Source organism: Mobula hypostoma, chromosome 11 (genome assembly GCF_963921235.1).
Source record: "Mobula hypostoma chromosome 11, sMobHyp1.1, whole genome shotgun sequence".
NCBI classification, from domain to species: Eukaryota; Metazoa; Chordata; class Chondrichthyes; order Myliobatiformes; family Myliobatidae; genus Mobula; species Mobula hypostoma.
The window spans coordinates 91,170,389-91,192,039 of NC_086107.1; the positions used below are offsets into that span (position 1 = coordinate 91,170,389).

The 21,651-nt window shown below is 41.1% G+C and overlaps 1 protein-coding gene across 2 annotated transcripts in view; it reads left to right on the forward strand.

Moving 5' to 3' along the window:
* LOC134353938 (protein phosphatase 1 regulatory subunit 12C-like) overlaps window positions 1-21,651 on the forward strand; it is a 77,332-nt gene that overhangs the window by 26,937 nt on the left and 28,744 nt on the right. Inside the window, exons 7-12 of one of the 2 annotated variants that reach the window (XM_063062511.1) lie at window positions 1,877-1,962; window positions 5,135-5,304; window positions 6,055-6,158; window positions 10,213-10,389; window positions 16,372-16,469; window positions 19,093-19,209. In XM_063062511.1, coding sequence (XP_062918581.1) covers window positions 1,877-1,962; window positions 5,135-5,304; window positions 6,055-6,158; window positions 10,213-10,389; window positions 16,372-16,469; window positions 19,093-19,209 — 752 coding nt within the window. The remainder of the gene's footprint in view (window positions 1-1,876; window positions 1,963-5,134; window positions 5,305-6,054; window positions 6,159-10,212; window positions 10,390-16,371; window positions 16,470-19,092; window positions 19,210-21,651) is intronic. The other variant, XM_063062512.1, reaches the window with a different exon arrangement.

The following is a 21,651-nucleotide window of genomic DNA, read 5'->3' on the forward strand; positions in this document are numbered from 1 at the left end:
CACTTAGCCATCTGAACTGATTCTGGATTATGCACATTTATGCTTAACATGTAGTTCATTCTAGTCCACTGCTGTATTTTCTATCTAATATAGCAATCATGAATCTATTTTTTAAAATTGGTAAAAAGCAGCTTTCAATTTTAATGGTTTCAGTTTCAAAGGGGAGGTTGTCAGCATGTGTTTTGGAGAGAGAAATCTGACTGTGAAATCTTCCCATGTTCTACTGAGGCCTTTGTTTAGTTTTCAAGAAGTGTTTGAGAGAATGTCGAGCAATGTATTTGGTCGATGGAGTTATGCAAGAATGCCTCACCAATTTGGATCTCTCCGTAGCTCCAACAACTAGTTACCTGAGGTGTGTTCTGGCGCAGTCTGGATTCAACACACTTCACCCACAAATAAAATGTCACCCGCTTTTGACACTTTTTCAGGTCACAACTTCCGTTACTTACCATGAGGAAGTTATCAGGGACACGGATGAGGAAAGAGTAATATCTGAAATGTGATGAGGGGAACCATGAAGAAAGGTTGAAAGAAGGAACAGCAAAAACCACATACTGTATAACTTTAGTATAAGTGTGCAGAGACACAGCAGGCCAGCTGGAGGAAGTAGAGAACTTAAACCCTGCTTGCATTCCCTTTTCCAATAATCCTTAGACTACAGTAAATACCCCATAATGTGGTTGCTGAGGATATTGAAGGTGCCATCCTAGTAGTTTTTCTGAGCTATTGACATTTACTCATTGATACCCTATATGTTTTTATTTCACTTTCTTTCATGTTACACAATGGTATGATGAATTTTCTAGTGACCATACAACATAGGAGCAAGATTAGGCCAGTTGGCCCACAAGTCTGCTCTGCTGTTCCTTCATGGCTGATTTATTATCCCTCTCAACCACGTTCCCCTGCCTTTTTCCTGTAACCTTTGATGCTCTTACTAATCAAGAACCTATCAATCTCCACTTTAAATGTACCCAATAACTTGAACTCCACAGCTGTCTGTGGCAATGAATTCCACAGGTTCACCACCCTTTGGCTGAAGAAATTTCTCCTCGTGTCCGTTCTAAAACCATTGAATTTAGAGGGTGTAGGGAATGGAACCTGGTGAATTGTGTTTTTATTTTCGCTTGCCAAAATGATCTGAAGCATGCAGCAGTTCAGCAGCAAACGTACCTATGTTCCTGGCCCCTTGTATTTCTGACCCCTTCTAGTGAGTGCCTGATCATAAACTTGAGATTCTGAGATGCTGGAAATCTAGAGTAACTCACACAAAATGCTGGAACATCCTTAGTGTGTTACTAATGAGTGCCTGGAGTTGAAACATCAGGATTTCCAAACAAATTGGTGTGGGCTAACGGGGTTTTAATTAAATCCTCCAACAGTTCCCATTTATGAATGCGGAGTCAGTTTTAAGATTACTTGATTCTGTCTTTGTGCCAGTCTCCAGTGTCATAACAGCATTGGATCAGAACATTGTGCTTGATCTTTCGTGATATGCCAATGTTATGAGAGATTAACTATTTGAAACAAGCAGCCATTATCTAAAAAGTATCAGTACCCACTTTCAGAGGATCCTGATCCTTTGCAATTCTGATCGGGGGGGGGGGTGAGGTGGGAAGAAATCAGGTTTTGTTCATAACCTCAATTAGGTGCATTTACACTGAAATTGCATTGACACAGAGACAGGATTAGGACTCAACTGTGATGCCCACAGTAGCAGGTTGCCTGAAGTGCTACTTAGTAAGCTAATAGAGACCAGGAAACATCTGTGGACAAAACAGAATTGGCACAAGTCTGTTTCCTACAATAGACTACAAAACAATGTTGGGATTTTGACTAATCTGTGTTGGATTTGCATGTTCTTGTGTTAACACAGTTGAGGACCGAGAAGGAAGAAAAGATGAAGCGTGCCATCATCGAAACATCCACACAGCAGCAGCAACAGTCGACCAAACCCAGGAAGTAAGAAACTCCTACACAAAATGCAGTCTGATTTGAAGATGTAAACCGACAGGGCTGCAGTTTTAACATTGCTAATTTATTGCTTTATAATCTTTGTGCTTGTATTTAAAGTGCACATTTCAAAGGGAAAGGAAGATTTCGCTTGCCTTTTAATTCCAGCAAAGCACCAGTTAAAAATGACAGAATAAGCAGCATATTACTGAAAGCCAGTTTTGATTCACATTAGGGGAGAGGTAGCTTTCTTTTTAGTAATCTTAGTAAGGTCAGTCCTATGCAAAGTGCCGCAATTCATTACAGACTAGAGGGAGTATTCTTTTCCAGTACTAACCTGTACTCGTGCACCTGTCACCAACATTTTGTCATTGAGACTAACAGGATGAAGAAACAAAGTTAGTGCAACTGAACAAGTAAGTGTAGCTGGATTTATTGCAGATTAGTTATAATATCAGGCGACATGCCAGCATAGCAGTTAGCGCTGTTACATCGCAGTGCCAGTGATCACCGAGTGGGGTTTGATTACTGCCACTGTCTGAAAGTTGTACGTTCTCCCAGATCCAGTTTCCTCCTGCATTCCAAAGACTTGCAGTTTGGGTTAATGAGTTACCGATATACTATGTTGGCACCAGAAGTGTGGTGGCACTTGCGGGGTCCCTACATCGCAATCCTCATTCTGTTTTGGTGTTTGATTCAAAACACTGTGTGTTTTGATGTACGTGACAAACAAAGCTAATATCTGTATATTGCCTCATAAGGAACTCAGATGGTAAAGGTGATTAAGCAACTTATGTACAAAGACTTGTTTCCTTGTCTGTGCAGTAGAGAAAGTGCAATGGGAGATTTGCTTGGGAAATCATAAATAAGCCAAGGGTTGATCCTCTATCTGCTTCCTCCGGCCTCTCCAGTCTGATCTTAATACTGATACTCATGCAGTTGTTATCATAAACCTTCACTGCACACTCCAGAGGCTAGATCCATCAAACTAGCACCTTCAGGACGAGAGCATGAGCTGGAAAAACAAAATGAAAGGCTTATGCTAAATGGAGTCAAATATAATTTTTACATGTAGAGCGTTAAAATTCAGGACTGTTGGAGAATGAGGGGTTAGATTTAAGTTTGAGAATTAGCGTTAAGGAAGAGTATGATATACTGTATTAAAGATGTACATGTTTGTAAGCTTGCTGATATTGACAGGTAAGGTAATCATTTATCATGCAGGCATTAGGTTTATTTTCAGGCTTATTTCTTAAGTGCTGCTGGATTGGCCTATGTTAGGTGCCTTTATGCAGAAAAAAACATGGGTAAATAACGCTTTGTTAATGTTCAATTGGCCTTTGTGTGTCCAAGCCCTTTCAGTCGCCTTTTGAGTGGTATCCAGTTACAGTTCCTGGTAAACACCAGTGCTATTTACATAAAGTAGCCCTATATACTCAGCAAAGACCTACAGTATATTTTATAAAGATTAGTTTTATTTGCCAAATGTACATAGAAACACAGTGAAAAGCATTGTTTCCATCAACGGCAAACATCGTTTGAGGATGTGCTGGTGGAAGTCCGCTAATGTCACCGTTACACCATGCCCACAACTGTACGCCCCTGGAAATGTGTGAGGAAACTGGAGCACACAGCAGAGACCACGCTGTTACAGGAATACTCCTTACAAACAAGGACAAAATTGAAACAGGATGGTGCTGTAATTGTATTAGGCTAACTGCTATACTACTATGCCACTAATTTGGTTCATTATTGTAATGTTGCTACTATGTTACCGTGTCACCGGGATGATTCCTTCGTGTTAACTAACCGTGTTAGCGTGGGATCAGTCCTGGCAGGTGTGGTGAGATGTATTAGCATTGGGATCAGTCCTGACAAGTGTGGTGAGGTGTATTACCATTGGGATCAGTCCTGACAGGTGTGGTAAAATGTATTAGCATTGGGATCCGTCCTGACAGGTGTGGTCTGATGTATTAGCATTGGGATCCGTCCTGACAGGTGTGGTCAGATGTATTACCATTGGGATCAGTCCTGGCAGGTATGGTGAGGTATATTAGCATTGGGATTAGTCCTGGCAGTTGAGATGAGAACACTTGCCATGGTTTAAACCAGAATTGTGCTGATTGTCAAAGAATGGATCTGAGTTCATTAGATCAGAATCAGAGACGTGTTTCCCTGGTGCCTTTCACATCCATCTCATAATAGCCCAGTGTTTGACAGTCGATAACGTAATGTAGGAATTAAACTGATGCACAGCAAGCCTGTGCAAGCATTAGTTTGTTAATGAGAGTGAATGTGTTTGGGAAATGTCAGTTAAGCAATAAATGTTAATAAGTACTGAACTCTCCGGAATTCTACTGAGGATGCTTGACATCCACTTGAGAGAGGAGAACAACTCAATATTTATTCCCCTCATCTGAAAGCTGGTATTCTGACAGTGCATCTGTCCTTCTGTGCAGCATCAGCAGGTCATCGTGACTTGTATGAATAACCTGAGCCTGGGAATTGCTGATTTAGAGGTTAGAATGCTGCTGCCTGGTACCTATACTTAGCCCCAATGAACAGATAAATCCATTGAGTTGATTATATTTCCAATTATGTTCAGCAAAGTGTTTGATGTCAAGTTAAAAATGCAGACGTGAGGAAATCTGCAGATGCTGGAAATTTATGCAATACACACAAAAAATGCTGCTTGGCTTGCTGCGTTCACCAGCATTTTTTGTGTATGTTGCTTGATGTCAAATTACACAGTTTTATTCGCGTGATCCTTTCTTTTCGATAGGTATGTTTCCATCATGGGTTCGTAATATCAGTTGAGGAGTTTGTTTCGTGGAAGAGTCTAGAGCTAGATGGCATAGCCTCAGGATACAAGGACGTTCCTTTAGAACAGCAATGAGAAGGAATTTCTTCAGACAGAGGGTGGTGAAGCTGTGTAATTCATTGCCGGAGATGGCTGTGGAGGCAAAGTCATTGGGTATATTTAAGGCAGAGGTTGATATATTTCTTGATTAGTTAAAGGTTAAGGAAGAAGGAATGAGTGAAAGGGAAAATAAATCAGTCATGATTGAACAGCGGAGCAGACACCGCAGACCAAATGATCTAATTCTGCTCCGATATCTTGAGGTTTTATGTTTTTTTATTGGCTTTGGTCCTGCTGCTATTTCAGCTTTTGTTTTATCAGGAGCTCTGTGTGTCGGATGAGCAGTAAGGAGAAGATTTCAGTGCAGGATCTGTCAAAGGAGCGCAAAACCCTGGAGACATTGCCCCTGGATGAAAACAAGAAAGAGGAGTCCAGCAGTTCAAGTTCAGAGACAGAAGAAGCCTCGGAGTCTGACTCCGAGTGTGAAACCGGTATGTCAGGATACATTTAAATTAATAATCTATTTACAAGGATATTTTTGGGACTTGAGGACCTGAGCTACAGGGAAATGTTAAATAAGTTAGGACTTTATTCTGTGAGACGTAGGGAAATTAAAAAGAATATAGATAGGGTAAATGCAAGCAGGCTTTTTCTACTGAGATTAGGTGAGACTAGAACTAGAGTTCATGAGTTAAGGGTTAAAGGTGAAATATTTAAGGGGAACCTTGGGGAACTACTTCACCCAGAGGATGGTGAGAGTGTGGAATGAGCTGCCAGTGGAAATGGTGGATGTGGGCTCAAGTTCAACATTTAAGAGAGGTTTGATTGAGTGCATGGATGGGAGGCATATGGAGGTAAATGGGACTAGGCTGAATAATAGTTTAGCACAGACTAAATGGGCTAAAGGGCCTTTTGCTTTGCTGTAGTGCTCTGTGACTAAGTATTATATCTTGCTTTTCTTTGAATAAAGATAAAACATGGTTTAAACATTTATATAAAAGCACACTGGCTATAATGGGAAGCATGTAGATTCAACGTGTGGGTGCGGTGTGCATGTGTCAAGCATTTGCATTTTCTCTCCTTGTTCTACCGTCGGATCTAAATGAGTGTTGGATGTTGAGGGTGCCAACTAAAGTAGTATTTTATGTGGAGTGAGACTTAATCTTGAAATCAGGTTTCTTACTCTTGAAATATTCTGTCAATTCCCTTCTGTTTTCCATCCCATTTCTTTCCATTCTAAGCGAAAAGGAAGAAGCAACCTGTCCTCAATGATGCCAGTAATGTAAACGGCACTGAGAATTTACCACTCGTACCTCCTGTGACACTAGCTCCAACAACCCCAAAGGTAAGGCTACTCAGCTGGGTGGCTGATTTATAGTTCGTGGGCAGCTGATCTTGAAAGCTCAGCAAAATTATTTTCCAATCCCTCAGGAACTTTCCGTTACATCAGTTTGATGTGGTTTCCCCATGTCCCAGAGCTGTGATGGTGATTTGGAAAGAATTTGTACAGGCAATATACCAGGAATTTTTTTAAAACATAAGACACTTATAAATGACAATTTAAAAAAAATTAAAGATTGTCCACATAATTAAGAGTATGACATATCATAAAGGAATTTTAGAGGTTTGGATTTCCAGCATCTGCAGAAACTCTTGTGTTTGGAAATTAAATGTTTGGTTTGCTGTATTTTTGCGGAGAAGTTACAGTAAATATCTGTGGAATTATTTGACAAGGGATGGTTGCGTAGGGGGGTTGAGAGTCAAATAATATTCATGGCGTTAGAACCCCATGTAAAGCACACTTGGACTTCCTAACAGTGCAAGGTTTTCGAAGTATTTTCGACTGGCCCTTGAACATTAGTTTATTCCCTGAGCTGGTTGGAAGGAAGGTGTCATGTGAGAGCAGCCTGGAAACTGACAGTAAATGTGATGCTTTTTCTGGTGAAGAATAGTTGGCTATGTACCTTGCAGTCTGTACTTCAGTGATTTCAGGGAACAGGGTTGGGGCTGGGTACAAGGATTTCACTGTAAATGACAGCATCAAGAACACAGATGAGTGATGCATATTTTTTCCAGAATGGAGCTAAAAACTGCCAGAAGAATTTGGTGGATCAGGCAACATCTGTGGATGAAAATGGAAATCTGAAACTTCGAGTTAATACCTCTGTTACTCGGTGCTGCGTCTTGGCCCGAAACATCAGCCATCCCTTTCCCTCCACAGATGTTGCCCAACCTGCTGAGTTCCTCTGGAGAATACAGTGATGTATTTGTTTAACATGCTTGAGGTAGTAATTGAAACAACAAATGAGTCACTATCTTGCTTTTCCTATTGCTACAGAATCTCTTGTGTTTCGACAGGATACAAAAAGCTACCTGGTCATGTTACAGTAAATAGTCACAATTGGAAGTATACTATTTGTGTGTGTCTGTCAGTCTCATTATTAATAATAATGAATGCATGTCTCAACAAACATAACTGTCTAAAAGATTTGTATGCAAGCAGGAACATGAATTTGAAGGTGGTGGATGTTGTGATTGTAATCAAAGTCACCAGAGGGACACTGAAACTGGTGATATAGAAGTCTTCATTTATCACAATAAGCAGACATCATTCTGGAGACATTCTCAGTAGGTGCTCACAAACCCAAAAGTACGTTATATTTTTATACCCTTCAGATCAAAGGTGATTGAGCACAATTTCAGTAGTTACAATGACATCGTTCACTTCCATATTTTAGGTTGACAGTGCTTCCTTTGAATTACGCATCTACAGCAGGAGACACCTCTGAATGTTCAGCACCTTTGTCACAGAGTAATTCACACAAGTGGTCTATACGCTTCTGAAGACAGAGAGCCAGGCACCAAAAATTAATGTTGTCGGGACTGTCTCTGAGTACGCAAATAAACTATAGATTTCCTATACCTGTGACCATATTTGATATGCTAAGTAACGTCAGTCTGGTCTGCCAGCTTGAGCTCAAGTCACAATGGTGCAAATAACTTAGCCCATGTTGCAAATAACTTAGACCACGTTGCCTACTTTGATCACAAACAAGAAAAAATCTGCAGATGCTAGAAATCCGAGCAACTCACACAAAATGCTGGGTGAACTCGGAGTTTCTTAGATGCTGCCTGGCCTGCGGAGTTCCTCCAGCATTTGTCTGTGTTCCATGGTTAGATGCAGACCAATCAACACAAACCCATTGTGTCTTGACATTTGACTCATGCATATGTAAATACTATATGGTCATCATTTTCCACACTAGACCGGATAATTTTGAAAACACCGGTTTCGCGTAAAGATGATAGGTGTCCACACCAGGCGTTTTTGAAAATACCTCCGTCCACACTAAAACGGGTATTTGGGTGAATCTCCTACTGGGCATGCACAGGACACATCTACAGAAAACAAGCAAAGCAGTAACGGTATACTGTTTCCGTTTCCACGGCGGCATTGTGCTATTTCCATCGGTCAAAAACTAGAGTACCTACAACAACAGCGAAAGAAGGTTTTCAACAATGTCTTCGAGGAATACAAAGAAAACCTCCGCTGGAAAAAGCAGACCGGACTTCTTCGTTTGGACAGACGGTGAAGTCAAGCTGCTTCTACGAGTTACGGTGTTGGAGGTTGCCTTCAAGAAAACAATGAAATGCCGCGCTGCAGCCACCATCTGTTCTGGCACGCCATGACAGCGTTTTTAAAAAGCTCCGGTTACCCCGTACACACTACACCACCCAAATGGTGTTTTGAGATTTACACACTCTGGAGAGCACTTTAGAAAAGCTCCGTTTTCAGGGGAGGAAAACGCCATTTCATTGTGGATGGAGGGTCAAAACAAAGAGAAAAATCTTTGGTTATGGATTTATCCGGTCTATTGTGGACATAGCCTTAGTCTGTAGGCCTTTAACTTCAGTTTACTGCTTGCAATTTACAATGAAAACTAAAGATTAGTTCTTGTTTGAATTAATATCTGCTAAATTCACATTACTCCAGAATACTCCCTAACAGTAGATGCAAGGAGCAGGAAATGTGGGAAGTGCCAGTGTTGTTGGCAGCTCTGATCTCCAAACCAAGCTAATTAGCATCTGAATTGTAGGCAGCTGGAAAAGCATGAACAGTTTCTGTTGTTGCAGTAGGTGGCTGCAGGCTGACTCCTAGGTTGCATGAAACTAACTTAGATATGAAAGTGTTTTGCAAAGTAACACTGCCTTGCTGGCGTGGTTATTTTTAGCCCTGTAACTTAGAGTTGGCAACTGTGCTGGTTCAGAGCGTGGTTTCACACACAGCACTTGTTAAGTATTCAGTTGTCACCTTTGGTTTCCATTGTGTTGACATAGAGGAGTCCCATTGAACCTAATTTTCATTTGTAGGAAAGTGTTTGACTGCAATTGTCTGAACACAGTTTATTACCTCACTATATGAGATTTGAGTGTGCGGTCTTTATTTAACATTAATTTTGTGGAGGTGGTGTATATAGGTGTTTAACATCTTGGCCTGTACTATATTGTTCTATGTTCTATTATCGTAATTACCTACCATTGCCAAATGAAGCATTTCAGTTAACTAATTAACCAAATCTCAAACTGGAAAATGGTTATCAATAGTGAGATTATGTGTGGTGTCAATATCTACAGAAAGGAGTCTCATCATTGCCTGGTTTGGGCAGTGTGATCTCTGATCCCCACCAGTGTGGTTAATTGCAAAGTACAATTCAAAGGCAATGAAGGCATGAAAAGTGTTGGTTTACATCCTCTTAGATGAGACAGTGAATTAAAGCCTTACCTGCCCCTTCAGGTGAATGCAGAAGATCCAGCGATGCTGTTTGCCTGAGCTGGGGTGAAGTTTACAGTCTCTGATCCAGACTTATGTGAGCTTGTGTTTCAGCATTCCTGCACCACTTTCATATCCACAAGTAACATACTGATCCCTGAACATTCTCGGTCAACGGGCATTCATAATCATGTGATAGAGAATTTCAAAGATTCACAATATTCCTTGAAATATGAGTATGAAATTCCTCCTCCTTTTAAATGGCTGACTACTAATCCTTGTACGTTTTCTTCTGGCTGAGAAAATACCTCAGTGCCATACTGAGGGTCTTTTAAGAGCACATGGAACATGGAACATGGAAAAATAAAGGGCAATGCACTATGGAAATTCCAGGCAATCTCTAGAATAGGTTACATGGTTGACATAGCACTGTGGGACAAAGGCCCTGTAATGTGCTGTAAATTTCTATATTCTATATAGCTAACACAAATACAACTGTGTGGATTTCACTGCATTTGTAAGCTCCCCATATTATCATTTGTGCGTCATCTACTCTCCAAGCAGTACATTGAGAAAGTTATTAAAGATGTAGTTGAATGCTTTATGTTCTCTCCTTTGTCCTCTGCAGTATACTGATCTATCTACAAAGCCAGCTGTCAAACAAGAAGCCCCTCCTAGGTACACAGATCTTCGGAAAACAAGCAGTTACGCCACGTTACAGGATGCAGAGATCATCTCTGAAAAGACTTCGTTGACCAGTATCAAGCGCTCTGTTTCCACTCCACGGCTAGGTTCAGATAAGAAGGTTAGTTAATTTTGTGCATTAGTTCTGATTTGTGGGAACCCCTGCCCCCCTTCAGAAACGCTCTCGCTTTATGAGAATGGTCTTAGTGTGACCAGACCTATTTAGCAAGAGGATTGATTGATCGTTTACAGGTAATTGAACTGATCTCTATCCCAACATTCCATTAGTGTTATCTGAAGTATCGAAGGAAGTTCACCAACCCCAACCCTGAATGGATTTTCTTTGTAATTGTGCTTTACAGATGTGTATAAACATCTAATTGACCATGTAGCTCTGTCTTGAACTGATTGACTTGATATTAATACAGCAAAGATTTGGCTCCGCATTTCTGTAAAAGTATTCTAGAATGTGGAGAATTAAAGATGAATATTTTTCATCACTGTTTGGAAGGTGTATCCACAGGGAGCTCCACAAATCCGATATTCCTGAGATTTTGGCACAAGACATCAGATTTTCCATACTGTTGAGTATTACTATTTAGGTGTGTTTATTTCACTTTATTAGAACATGATACATAATTTTTCCAGTGATCCCACTGAGTTTAAAGGGAGTGGGAAGCTGAAGCTCAGTGAATTGAAAGGACTATAAACCTACCTACAGCCCTGACCCCAGATGATGTTAATGCTGGCCCTAGTTCACATGCAAGGCTAATAAAATGTGCCAGATGTCCACCCATTAGGATTTCTGAGCTATCAAACGTCACTGAACCGGCCGATGATTCAGGGAAACGCCCTCCCTTGATGTTTGCTGTTGTATAGAAGGGCTCGATTCCTTGAGAAACTCAAGAATTTTGATCACTAGGGACTGGAGGGTTGTCCAGGCAGCACATCTGGCCAAAACAGCTCTAATACAGTAATGTGAAAGGCACATATATATAGCTAGAATGCCTAAGCCTTTTGCACTGTACTGTAGTAAGTTTATGTATTGCATTGTACTGGTGCTGCAAAAAAAATACAAATTTCATGACATACGTAAGTGATGATGAACCTGATTCTGATATATATGGATTTTGGTGTCTCAGGGCTGGGGGGTGTTTCTGCACCTGCGCCACCACCCACCCCTGGCACTCCTTCTCTGCTACCTGTCACACATCCCTCCCACAGCACTCCACCTTCGCCATTCTCAACATCCTTTGTTTCTGTCAGATTTGCAAACACATTGTCCGCTCCATGTTGACAAATACAGTACTGTGCAAAAGTCTTAGGCACTGGATCTAGCTATGTGTGTGTCTGTACTTAACAAGGCAGTGACCCTCTTACAAATGCACTATGATGCCAGTGGTGAGCCTAGGATATGTATTCTATTGTTAGTGCTCATAACCAGCAGTGGTTCACCTGGATACCTGTCTCCATTTGACATCCCATCTGAAAGTTGGCAGCTTTGACACTGCAGCACTCCCCAAGATCTCCACTGAAATGTCAGCTGAGCTGTGGCAGCTAGAGTAATGTGGATTTGCCAATGATGTTCTGGTCAACAGCAGGAGCTTTTTTGCTTTGGAGTTGAGGAGAGATACAACATTGAAACAGGTCCTTCAGTCCACTGAGTCTGTGCTGACCATCAAACAACTATGATCCTGAATAAAGTCTTCTCGGGCTTCCAGCCAGGTACAAGTACCAATTATAACTGAAGTTTCGATGATAAACTCTGCCATCTTCATCGGGGAAAATGCCTCAGCATGTCTAGTCTGGTGGTATTTATACTCCCGTGGTCCATCCCTCCTGATTGGTTAATCCTCATCCTATTAGGTTTCCACTCTCCCACCTTGTTTACAATCAAATTCCAATGGCTTTTGGGACCGCTTGGTGAAGAAAGCCATTGAAATAAAACTAGAGGAAAAGAACTTTAACAAAGATGAAGATCTCGCTCTAAGTAAGAACTGGAATTAGATTGTAAACGAGGTGGGAGAATGGAAAACCTGATTGAGGACTATCCAATCGGGGGATGGACTACGGTGGTATAAATACCACAGACGAGACATGCCCCAGCATCTTCGCTGAAGCAGATGGCAGAGTTTGTTATCGAAAGGTCAGTTATAATCGATACTTGTATCTGGCTGGAAGCCCGAGAAGTGTTCATTCGTCATATACACCAGGAAAGCACTAGATCCTTTTTTAGCTGTGATCCAGTTTTTATTTTATTCTATTTACATTCCCATCAGCCCAAGTTCCAGCTCTCATCAACACACGAGGGACGATTTAGCAGTCAGTGAGCCTACCATCCTACTATTTTATACCTCTTGGAGATGTGGGAAGAAACCCCCATACTACAGGGAGAATATGGAAACTTGACACAACATCTGAGGTCAGGACTGAGCCTGGGTCACTCTCACAGTAACACATTGGCTCTCCCAGCTGAGTCACTATGCTGACTGCCCAATGGAAATTCTCAAAATACTTGGAGATATATGGGGATAGTTCATGTAGTATCCCACTTTTGTATGATTCAATCTGCATTGATCTTAAATGATGTGGAGCACTACAAAAGTGGGAAAGGCAGTGTTGTTTCGTGAGTGAGGGAAAATGGAGGCATGCCACTTCAAAAAGAGATTAAAAGTTAGCTTTATTTGTTACATGTACATTGAAATATACAGTACTGTGCAAAAATCTTACGCACATATGTAGAACTAGGGTGCCTAAGATTTTTGCATAATACCGTGTGTATCTCTTTTTAGAGTGGCATGCCTCCATTAGGCCCTTCCAGCCCTTCGAGTCATCTGGCCGACAATCCCCCAATTTAATCCTAGCCTATGGGACAATTTACAATCAGCAATTAACCTACCGACTGGTACCTCTTTGGACTGTGGGAGGAAACCAGAGCAGCTGGAGGAAACCCATGTGTTCACAGGCAGAACGTAAAAACTCCTTACAGACAGCGGTGGGAATTTGCACAGTATGTCTTTCCAGTTACCAAATAACGCTTAATACTACTGAGCTAATACAACGCTAAGTACTCTTATTTTTGTTTCTCAATCACCTTCCTATTTTAACCAATATACAGTACTGTGCAAAAGACTTTGCACCCTAGCTATATATGTATGTGTCTTAAGACCTTTGCACAGTACTGTACAGTAAAATGCATTATTTGTGTCAATGACCAACAATGACAGTATGAGGATGTGTTGAGACAGCCTGCAAGTGTCACCATGCCTCTTGCACCATCGTAGCATGCCCACAATTTACCCTAACATCTTTGGAATGTGGGAGCGAACCAGAGCACCCAGAGGAAATGCACACAGTCATGGGGAGAACGTCCAAGATCCTTACATACAGTGGCGGGAATTCAACCCGTCGGTTATCGCTAGTGCTGTAAAGCAATTACACAACTGTGTCGCCTGCTATGTGTCATTTGTGTTGTTATGAGACAATGGAAGATTAAGGTTGTACCTCAGGATCAGTGTGTGGGGTTATAAATGTTTGAAACTGCTGTAAAAACGATGTGAAAACCGGCTTACAATGGTAAGATTCCCAGTGCATGAGAGAGCTGTATTGTTTGAAAAGGAACCACCCACTAAACAGTCAATGTCTTTCTTTCCCCTCAGAATTGGACTGTTGGACAGTGAGTTTTGCAATCTGATTATGGCCTTGCTTTAGGTGTTGGTAAATCCGAGAGAAAGGGAGGAAGTGGGCGGGAGACTGGGCTGCAGGCCATCAGTCGATCAAGAAAGAGGAAGCAGGCTGTTCAGATAACAGACTTCAGGTTATTTCACATTCTGTAGGTGTGGCTTTGGTACTTTGGACAGACTATAACTGCATATCATGGTAATATCAAAGTGTTTGTTCGGTAGCTGAACAAACTTAAAAAAAGCTGCTGAGAGATGTGTTTATGGTGCTGTCTGACTGGTTTCCATGTGCTGAGAAATGCAGCAAAGCGTTTGAGAGAAATGTAACAAAGATAATGTTGATGGGAAAAAAATTAAGCTGAATGAAAGGGTAATCCCATTAAGAGGATATTATATTAGATGAGCAGATCTAAAAAGATCTGCTCAGAATCAGGTTTATTACCATTAACATATATGTGAAATTTGTTTTTTTTTGTGTGGTGGGTTATTCTGTTATAGATTTATTGAGTATGCCCACAAGAAAATGAATCTCAGGGTTGTATAAGGTGACTACTCAAAGATTCAAAGTACATTTATTATCAAGGTATGTATGCAGTATGCAACCCTGAGATTTGTCTTCCCACAGACAGCCATGAACAAAAAAACACCATGGAGCCCACTCAAAGAAAATATCAAACACCCAGCACTATATATAAAAAAAGAACAAATCGCCCAAATGGCAAAAATAACAAGTGAATAATGCACAGGATATTAAAGATCAAACGGCAGAGTCCTTGAAGCTGTCTAAGAATGTTCATTTCAGTTCAATTTAGCAATGTGTAGTTCGTTAACTGCAGGCTGCAGAGCCACTCTGCCCCGATCAAAATCATGCAGAATAGCAATTTCAAAAGAAGTAATCAGAAACACTTGTAGCATGAGCTGCAGAGTCCTCTGAAAAATAGTCCAATCCACAAACTGCGCTGATCAAACCTTGCCCAAGACCCAAGACTCCTGCACCACCCTCCAGCATCAGGGCAGGAGAGGGAGACCAGTCAAACACAGGCAGACAGCACTGAACACATGCTCGCCTTCCATTCTCATCCTCATTGATATCAGTCTTGCTGAACGCCTTAATCAGCGAGTAATGGGGCCAGTCATGGGTTCACGCTCCACCATTGGGCCACATATTCCATTCTCAACCACACTAAATTCCCTCTGAGATACTAAAAACACCAGGTTGCTCAGTCAGACCAAAAACACATCAAAACGTAAATTGCAGTTCCAGTCACACAAAGATTAATGTTAGAAGTATATTTAAAAGGAGTAGTTGTTTTGTGAACTTCAGCAGGACATTGTTGGCGCCATCTTGCCGTCAAAATATATGTAAATTAACTTTGAACATGAGCAGTACAGTGCAAGACACAAAATATGCTATATATTACAATAAGAAATCTATCTACATATATAAAATACATAGTGCAAAAATAGTGAGGTGGTGTACATTGGTTCATTGTCCATTCTGGAATCTGATAACCAAGGGGAAGAAGCTGTTAAACGTGTGCCTGCAGCTCCTGTACATTCCTCTCTGGTGGTAGCAATGAAGAGGACATGTCCTGAGTTGTGAGGATCCTTCATGACGGATGCTGCCTTTGCTTCCTGTGTATTTGGAACCTTCATACCAGACGGTGATGAAATCAGTCAGAGTGCTCTCCTTGGTAACCCTTGCAAATTTCTTAGGTGACATAACAAATCTGTCAAACTCCTACTGAGAAATAGCTGCTGGCTATAATCTGTTGGTGAGGTGTGAAGCACGTTTCGTGAGGAGTAAGCATCAGATGGTTCCAACACCTTGTTCTAGTGCTGTAAAACTACATGGTTTTCTGTGGAAGCTGGGGTTGCAGATTGCAGGCAGATCTGGGAGGGAGTAAGGCATCGCAAGCAAATCCCACCCTGAAGTCAGACTGTGCCACTAAAGCACAGTACAGCAGAGCACCTACTTTGTCTTTTAAAGATACCCCTGACTATTGGGGTGTTACAGCATCATAAAGTGTTTAGGTTTCCCTTGTACCTCTACAAGCATTTCTAAATGCAAAATATAATTGGTCTGTTAAAAGATCTCTTTTTGGACAACGTGGGTGGTACAGAAGCATAAGAGTTAACATAACACTGTTACAGCGATCCAGGTTCAAATTCTCAATGAGATCCTCCCCTCCCCTTCATTCTTCTAAACTCCAGCAAGTATGGTCCCAGCAGAATCATCAGACACTCCTCATGCTGGAGTCATTGTCATGAGCCTCTGCTGGACCCTCAAGTGCCAGCACAACCTTCCTTAGATAAGGGGCCCAAAACTGCTCACTGTATTTCAGCTGCAGTCTGCCTAATACCAACATCTGTTACAAAGCGTGAGTTTCAAATGATCTGACATTTTTAATTCCAATTCACAGGGCAAAGAGGTGCCAGAAACCCGACTGGCTAGAGTGCCTCCAACTCCAATTGGAAGGTCATTGAGTGTGCCCGAGACCGGCGTTGAACGCTCAGTAAGGTGAGTCGGGACCGGAACCAAATTAGTTAGTTTCCTATAATGTAATGTTCCAGATAGCTATTCAAGAAGAGGTTCTGGAGCACAACCAGGTGTAGGTTTCAATTTGGACTCTGTAAGGTGGGCAGATTTCATGGTGTTAAAGTTCTGTCATCCAGTCCTTTCAATGCTTAAGTAGGCTCTTTGGCCAATCGTAAGTCAATGTATTGAGTATTGTGCTATCATTGCTATGTGTTGTGTGTTGTGTGTGACTGAGTGTGCTGTGTTTTGCACTTTGGCCCTGTAAGAACCCTTTATTGTTTAGTTGTTTACATGTATATTGTTGAATGACAATTGAGCTTGAACTTAAATACAAAAGTTGAGATGTTATGTTGAAGTTGTATAAGATGTTAGTGAGGCCTTTGTGTGCAATTCTGGTCACCTACCTACAAGAAAGGTATCAGTAAGATTGAAAGGGCACAGAGAAAATTTACAAGCATTTTGCCAGGGCTTGAGGAGCTGAGTTATAGGGATTAGTTGAATAGATAGGACTTTATTCCCTGCAGTGAAGGAGAATGAGGGGAGATTTGATAAGAGATGTACAAAATTATTAGGGATATAAATAGGGTAAATGTAAATAGGGATCTTCCACTGAGATTGGGTGATCCTAGAACTAGAGGTTATAGGTTAAGGATGAAAATTGAAATCTTTAAGGAGAACATGAGGGGTATCTTCTTTCCTCAGAGCAAGTGTGGGATGAGCTGCCAGCAGAAATCGTGGATATGGACTTGTTTGCAACTTTTAAGAGAAGTTTGGATAGATACATGGATGGGAGGGGCATGGAAGGCTATGGTCCAGGTGCAGGTTGATGGGACTAGGCAGAACAGTTTGGTATGGACTAGAAGGGCTGAAGGGCCTGTTTCTGTGCTGTAGTGCTCTGTGACTAAGTCTTGTGTTATTGTTCATCTGCCACACGAACTTCTCTTCACTTCATTTCACTCCCATCCTATCAGCATATTCCTCTAATGTTGATCTGGCTTCCCTTTCACTGCAGTTTTAGATTTTTTTCATCTCTTTTGTTAAAATATTAAACCTCATTATCTACTGGTGCCATCTCCATCCTGCCCCTTCTCTTCTCACTCTGTTAGCATACACTTCCCCTTCTGTGCATCTCTTGTTTTTCGCTCCCAACTCTTAACCTCACCACTGTAAGCAGAGATTTTTCCTAACTTTTTAGTAAATTTAGTAAACTCTCCCTAATAACTAAATTTTAGTATTGAAGGTTGAGCGAAGAAAACACTTATCCACAGATGTGTGTTGTAGCATTCGATCTGAAAATGACCTCCATGTGATCGCCCTTCAGTCAAGTCAAAGTTCAAAGTAAATTCATTATCAAAGTGTGTTTATGTCACCCTGAGATTCATGATCTTGCAGGCATTCGCAGTAGAACAAACATACAATAGAATCAGTGAAAAACTAGACACAAAGACTGGTAAACAACCAATATGCAAAAGAAGACAAGCTGTGTAAATAAAAATCAAATGATAATAATAAAAAAATAAATAATACTAAGAACATGAGTTGTAGAGTCCTTGAAAGTGAGTCCGTAGGTTCTGGAATCAGTTCATTGTTGAGGCGAGTGAAGTTATCCTATGTTACAGGGCGTAAAGACCCAGCCTGTCTAACCCCTCGCTGTAACGTGGTCCTTCAAGTCTTGGCAGAATCCTTGTAAATCATTTGGCATTCCCTCGTGTTTTCTCCATCCTTTTCCCTTTTCACAGTGTTAAACATTCATGATTCCTAACTTTTCCAAAGCTTAGATGAAAAATCATTTACTAGAAGCATTACCTATTTCACGCTCTGCAGATGCTGCCTTGCCTGTTGGTAGATTCGAGAATGTTTCACTGCATTTATGACAAGTGCACCTATTTTCTGAAACATTTCAAAGTTCATAGTAAATTTATTAACGAAGTGCATATGTGTCACCATGTACTGTACAACCGTGAGATTCATTTTCTTGCGGGCATGCTCAATAAATCCAATAACCATAATAGAATCAATGAAAGACCGCACCAACAAGGTGGAGAACCAGTGTGCAAAAGACAACAAACTGTGCAAATACTAAAAGCAAGAAAAATAAATAAATAAGCAATAAGTATGAAGAACTTGAGATAATGAGTCCTTGAAAGTGAGTCCATAAGTTGTGGGAACATTCCAGTGATGGGGTAGGTGAAGTCGTGTGAAGTTATCCTCTCTGGTTCGAGAGCCTGATGATTGAGGGGTAATAACTGTTCCTGAATCTGGTGGTGTGAGTCTTGAGGCTCCTGTACCTTCTTCCTGGTGGCAACAGTGAGAAGAGAACATGACCTGGATGGTGGGGGTCTTTGATGATGGATGCCACTTTCCTGCAACAATAATCCGTGTGGATGTGCTCAATGTTGGGGAGGGCTTTACCCATGATGGACTGGGCCATCCAGTACTTCTTGTACGATACTCCATTCAAGGGCATTAGTGTTTCCATACTGGGCCTTGATGCAGCCAGCCAATATACTCTCCACTACACATCTGTAGAAATTTGTCAGAGTTTTAGATGTCATGCTGAATCTTCGCAAACTCCTAAGGAAGAAGTTTAATTGTTTACTTCCAGCTCTACGTACCAGCAGGGTAAAGAACCAAGCTCTCAGATTCCAAAGGATTTGCCTGTCACTCAACAAGGGGAAACCACTGTTCCAACAAGCAGTATAGACTTTAAAGAGAGGCGCAGGTAAGAATCACTATAGCACCAGTTGCCAAGAACACATGGATCAAAAATGTGAAAGCTGTTTCCCAGAAGCACCGATCAGGTAACGTGCATGGAAAGCAAGAGCATTGAGATTGGCCTTTGGAACTGAGCTATCAGGGTTTGCAACTCTTCACCAAGCACAAATCGGTGCTGTAGCTGGGTGTTTGGTAGAGAGAGGAAAAAACAAAATAACAAGGTGTATGACAGAGGAAGGGGGGACAGCTGACCAGCGGGTAGTGTCAAGGTGCAAGAGAATCGTAAAATGACTACAGAATATTCCAGTGATTGACTTCTAAAGTTATATGGACATAAGGATGAAGAGCATCTGGTGTTGGATCTGGAGGTGAGGTTGCCCAGGAAGTTCTTTAGAAGTCAAGAATGAGGCTCAAACCTTTTGGTTACAGCTATTTTATTAGAGTTTCTTAAGAAAAATAATAATCAAAACACTGCAACAGGTAACTAACTCTAACTGTAACCAACTCACTTTACTGTAAGTAAGGGAAGCAAGCAAGAACCTTGCTTCCCCCTAGAGAAAATCTCAACACTCAATTCTCTAAATCAGAGGTGGCCAACCTTTTACATTCCATGCGTCAATTTTTTCACTCACGAGTTTAGATGCGCCATACAACTCTTGTACCCCCATTCAAGTCTTGTAAAAATGTGTTAATATAGAACTCATGCGTGAAAAAATTGACGCATGGAATGTAAAAGGTTGGCCACCCCTGCCCTAAATGAAACAATTTCTCTTGGCCTGAATCTGAAATAGTCTACCTCTTGTACTCGTACTTTGACTTTTGGTCTTCAGACTGGGAAGCATCCTCTCTGTATCTACCAGGCTGAGCCCTGGGAGAATGTTGCAAGTGTCAAGATGATCTAACTCCAGAGAATTTGCAGAACTAGTTCACTCCATCTCTCCTTGTATGGCAAACTAACAATATCCTTGCCCCCACACTGATGAAACTATGGCAAATATCTTGTTTTAAATTAAGGAAATGTAAACTGTATAAAATACTGTTGATCCATTCTCACCCAGACCATGTGCAATTGCAGTTATATGTGTTGCTGAGGGTGGGTGGGGTGGGGGGGGGCGCGAGATTCATGTGAGAAAGGCAGAGCCCACTGAACTTCAGTTTTGATGAGTGAGGACAGCTCTGACTGGGATGGAGAGTTAGTGGGAAAGGTTAAGATTGTGTGTATCTGAAAAGATTTCTGTAAAACTGCACATATGAAATTGTGTTGTTCTCTAATAGCAATTCTGTGCTTTTCTTTTGTTTATAGTTATATGTTGGAGCAGTTTCCTTGGGTCAGAAAGTGTGTATGCATTGAGTGATTGTGGGTTCTAAATGTCGTACAAATTATCAGAAAATGTGGGTACTATGGTATCTGCTTGTGTAGTTAAGAAATTCTGAGCTCCTGAAGTTTCTTTATGGAAAGAGTATCCTAAAATGGACAGTTCTTTAGCATTTTATTATTGTGACAGGTTTGTCTGTGTTCAGAGATGATTGAAGTGTCAACAATGGTGCAGAAAATTATCAATACGTCATGTGGAATACTGCCTTTGTTATGGAAAGATATCCCAGAGAACAGCTATTCAATGATCTGGCTGGAATACTGGATATGGAGTAACAGAAAATGGGAGCAAGCGTGACCAGTTCAGTCTGTCCCACCATTACGTGTGATCATGGCTGACCAGCCCACTCAGGAGATGTATCGATCTTGAGGAGGGCTCAGCATCACTTTGAAATATGGAACCCAGGCACATTATTTTTGGCACAATCAGAATAAAGTTTATTGTCATTAATGTATCGTGAAATGTGTTGTTCTGCAGCAACAGTACAGGACAAGACAAAAATTGCTATAAGTTACAAAAATAAATAGTGTAAAAAAACCAAATAACAAGGTGGTGGTTCATGGGTTCAGAAATCTGATCAAAGGGAGAGGGGGCTATTTCTGAATCATGGAGAATGGGTCTTCAGGCTCCTGTACCTCCTCCCCAAAGAAGGCAGGTCCCAGATAGTGAGGGTCCTTAGTGATGGATTCTGCCTTCTTGAGGTTCAAAATAAAGGTTCAAAGGTTCATTTTATTATCAAAGTATAGAACTCTGAAATTCTTCTGATAGCCACAAACCAAGAAAGAAAAAATACTGTGGCACAATCATCAACCCCCAAATCCCCCTCCCCGACACACAAAACAAAAGAAAGAAAAATTGGGTGAAAAGCACAGAATATAAAAAAACTATAAGACTGAAAAAAATGCCTGTAGTCCAAGTCCACATCCAAAATGCAGAAAACCTGGGTAACTCTGTCCCGGCCCAGCAGCAGGCCTTTCCTCTTCATAGCAGGGCCATCTGAAAATAAAACTAGCTTTTTAGGCAGTATTTTTTAAATAATTTAATATTTGTAAATGCAATTATATATTTAAAAA